Source organism: Phaseolus vulgaris, chromosome 1 (genome assembly GCF_000499845.2).
Source record: "Phaseolus vulgaris cultivar G19833 chromosome 1, P. vulgaris v2.0, whole genome shotgun sequence".
In the NCBI taxonomy this organism is placed as follows: domain Eukaryota; kingdom Viridiplantae; phylum Streptophyta; class Magnoliopsida; order Fabales; family Fabaceae; genus Phaseolus; species Phaseolus vulgaris.
The window spans coordinates 45,205,410-45,209,593 of NC_023759.2; the positions used below are offsets into that span (position 1 = coordinate 45,205,410).

The window sequence follows — 4,184 nt, forward strand, 5'->3', positions numbered from 1 at the left end:
CACATTATTAATTGCTATTTTTTATTAATTGCTAATTAAGATCTAATAACAACACCTGCTTAATCTTTTAAGCTTTGATTTCAAAGAGGCTATATAGAATTTTGATTTCCTGTTATACTCATTTATGTATCATTATACTTTTTGTTATTATAATTAATTTCTCTTTCCATATTAGTTAAATTAAGAGTATACAGGAAAAATGATGTTTAATTTTTAAAAAATAACAAATATTGACCGATGTCTGATGTTTTCAACTAGAAAATAAATAGTAATATTTGATTTAGAATGCTTATGGGAATAACTTTGATACTCCATTGGAATAAATAAAAATATGCAGAAAAATAATTTAATAATATATTTTTGAGAATGTAGTAAAATGAAATATTTTTGTTAATGTGTGATTATATTTAGAGTAGCGGCGGCAATGAGGATTTGAATAAATAAGTAGAAAAAAAGGAGAGTGGTGAATGTGGGAAGAGAAGGGAAAATGGTAATAATAAATGGGGGAAGAGATGTGAAAGTCAAATGTAGTGGTGATGATGATTGAGATATGTGAATGAAGGTGCCAACTGCCAAAAGCGGCGTACATGGTGTCGCTATAATACCCTCCACCACCCAATCTTCGCTAATACTCCTAACTCTCTTTCTCTTCTCTGCCTCCTTCCCACCACCACTCACAACCCGACACGTGTTCCATCACACTCCTCCTCCTACTCCTCCTGCACTCGCCCATTGCTATGTCACTGTAATCTCATGCCCAGGCACCAAAACCCAACCTCCATGGACATGATTCCTGGCAAGATCAGAAAACGAGGTTGTTCTTCCTCGGCCTCCTCCTCCTCCTCCCTTCTGCACAACTACCGCTTCAAGAGGACTATTCTGGTGGGGAAGCGGGGGGGATCCACTACGCCCGTGCCCACCTGGAAGCTTATGAGCTCCAGATCTCCTCTCCGCCCGTTGGCGTCCTCCCCCAAGTACCCGCCGTCGCAGACCGCCGCAAAGCCTCGTCTGGCCCCGGTGTCGGCCAGGAAGCTCGCCGCCACGCTCTGGGAGATGAACGAGATTCCTTCGCCCAGCGTGAGGTCCAAGAAGGAAGTCAGAGCTAGAGAAAGGGTTGCTAGGTCCATGCGTTCTGGCTCTTTGCCTCCCCATTTGTCCGATCCATCACATAGTCCTGTGTCCGAGGTACTTTCTCTCAAATTTGTGTTTTTTCTTTTCTTAACTAATTAACTAACTACAAATTATATCACTGTATATGTTTCTCAGAGTTTTCTTTTTGTAGAGGATGGATCGATCTGGAACTGGGAGTCGCCAGAGAAGAACTCCTTCTGTTTCTCACAGACAGAGGATCACTGAACACCATGTTGGCCCTTTGGACTCTCTTAGCAATGCCAGTCTCATGGAGGTATTTAATCTATATTAATACTATCTAATATAAAGCCTTTATATTAGGAGAATGGTTCTGGCCTAATTGCGTAACAGATTTTCGTAAGGTATTAAGGTTGGTTGAGAATTGTGTCTATCTCTCTTTATGAACGTTAATGGGTGGGCTCCTGTCATACCTGGGAGATGGACCCTCTCTTTGGAGATTTTTATATAAAAATGTTATGTGAAAATTGTGTCTATTTGTCTGTATGTCTGTCTCTTTGTTGATGATGAATGGGTCCTGCAATCTGGTGTCTATAAAGAGAGATATAGACACAGATGTGAGATCCATTTACAGAAACAGAGAATTACAAATTTTACATGATCTTGTCATGTGAAAATGTTACATGAGAGAAGGCATTCTCGTTAAAGTTATTTTACGTTCTTTGTTTTTTGGATAGAGGTCTTTTGCGTTTTTAGTTGTTTAAAGATATTGAAATCCCTCCAGTGTGAAATGCTCTGTCGTGTATAACTATAGCACTTTTTTACTTCTCAGTTGCTTGTACGTTTGCAGTATATTTTGGAAAAGTTAGGAGCTTCTTTCGATGAAAAGGGCTACAAATGATTTGTGTGCAGTGCACCAATTGCACCCAGCTCCTTGTCGATACTCTTACTAGTAATTATATTTTTAACACATCTGTTTGTACTTCGATGTTTGGTGACAGATTAATATTTCTTCTTGATATGTGAATAGAAGATCTATACTGAAACAGATATAGCAATGCAAGATTTGTATTCACATCTGAATGGCCAAACTGCATAACAAACTAACTTATTGTTCTGTTACCTGAGTGGAGATTCAGTTTTGTTCTGTACTTTTGTATAGTTTGAAATGTACATTGTACAAACACCAAACGCCTGTCATGCAATTCCCCCATTTAGCTTACAATTGCATTCCGTTTTTCTCTCAGTTTTGTGATGTCCATGCCTCCTTACAGTTCTTCTTGGTTTTTTTGGTGCAGATTGAAACTAGATCCCGAGCACAGACCCCTGCTTCATCTGCTGTTGGAGTTAAATCACGTTTAAAAGATGTTAGTAATGCTTTAACAACATCCAAAGAGCTACTTAAAATTATAAACCGTATGTGGGGTCATGAAAGTCGTCCTTCATCTAGTATGTCCCTTATCTCAGCTTTGCATACTGAGCTGGAGAGGGCTCGCCTACAGGTCAATCAGCTTATCCAGGAACAGCGCTCGGACCAGAATGAGATAAATTATTTGATGAAGTGTATTGCTGAAGAAAAGGCTGCTTGGAAAAACAAGGAGCAAGAGATTGTTGAGGCTGCAATTGAATCTGTTGCTGGAGAACTTGATGTAGAGAGGAAGCTCAGGAGACGTCTTGAAAGCTTGAACAAGAAGCTTGGGAGAGAACTTGCTGACACCAAAACATCCCTTCTTAAGGTGGTGAAAGAACTTGAAAACGAGAAAAGAGCAAGAGAAATTATTGAGCAAGTATGTGATGAGTTAGCAAGAGATGCTGATGAAGATAAATCCGAGATCGAGCAACAAAAGAGAGTGTCTACAAAAGTTTGTGATGAGGTAGAGAAAGAAAAGGAAATAATGCAGCTGACTGATAGGTTACGCGAGGAGAGAGCTCAAAAGAAACTCTCCGAGGCAAAATATCAGCTTGAGGAAAAGAATGCAGCTGTGGATACGCTCAGGAATCAACTTGAAGCTTTTCTAGGAGGCAAACAAGTTAAAGAGAAAGGTTTCAGCTCCACTCATTTGAATGATGAAGAAATCGCCGCTTATCTGAGCAGAGGCCGATTAAGTTCCCACTTCATTGAAGATAAAGAAGATGATGGAGGAGAGGTTGACAATGGAGTAGAGTGTGAGGAGGAATCCGCTGAAAGTGATCTGCATTCTATAGAGTTAAATATGGACAACAACAGCAAGAGTTACAAGTGGTCCTACCCTCCTGAAAGCAGATTTGATACAAGAAGATATCCAATTGAGGAAGAAGTGAAAGGTAGTAGGAGGTCTACCTCTGGGAGGGCTTCAAGGAGAAGCACATCCCTGCAAAGGAGTATATCAGACGGAATGGAATGGGGTGTCCAAGCTGAGAAGGTTCAGAATTCAGATGGGATTGATTGGGAAAGCTTTTATGAGCTGGAAAGGCAAGCACAAGGAAAAGGATATGGGGATGAAATGCAAGGCTATAAATCAGTAAAAGGTTTAAGGGATCAGGTATTGGCTGCTTCGAAGCTGGGATCTTCAAGAGGTTATGCCAGTCCCACTAGACAATTTTCTCAGCCTTGGCCATCACGTGATCTCACAAATAACTTCCAGGAGAGACCTGCTACAGCACAGGGCAATGGTCCAAAATCAAGGTTAGGGGAAGTCAGAGGTGAGGGCCAGAGTGTAAGAAAGTCCAAAAGGTGAGTTAATACTAATGTCTTTTGACACAATGGCCTTGATTGTGAACCGCATATCCATTTGCTTCTGCTATCATGGTGGCTGGTCAAGGAGAATATCATAGATCCGCTAGCCTAGTAGCTGAAAGAACCTTTTCCCCTTTTGAGTTTTATCTTGTTGATAGCCCATGTCTGCTGAAGTTGCAGCACTCGCTCGCTGCTTAAATTTTCGTTTGACCCTATGTGTAGGTATAGTATGGTCGTGTCTGTAGAGTTCAGAACATGTGTTATATAAGTATAACCGGCGAGTTTTTTGTTTTCTCCTGTAATATATGCTGAAGGTGCTAAGAACATTTTGTATTTTCTCCCTTCTTTATCTAATACGCTACCACTTTTTCTCCCACAA

General features: G+C 40.4%; 1 protein-coding gene across 1 annotated transcript; it reads left to right on the forward strand.

Annotated features, from left to right (window-relative positions):
• The first annotated feature begins 434 nt into the window (after positions 1–434).
• LOC137814608 (uncharacterized protein At5g41620) lies at positions 435–4,184 on the forward strand. Its single transcript, XM_068617426.1, has 3 exons — positions 435–1,185; positions 1,283–1,405; positions 2,388–4,184. The coding sequence occupies exons 1-3, from the start codon at positions 754–756 to the stop codon at positions 3,804–3,806; spliced, it is 1,974 nt and encodes a 657-aa protein (XP_068473527.1). The 5' UTR covers positions 435–753; the 3' UTR covers positions 3,807–4,184.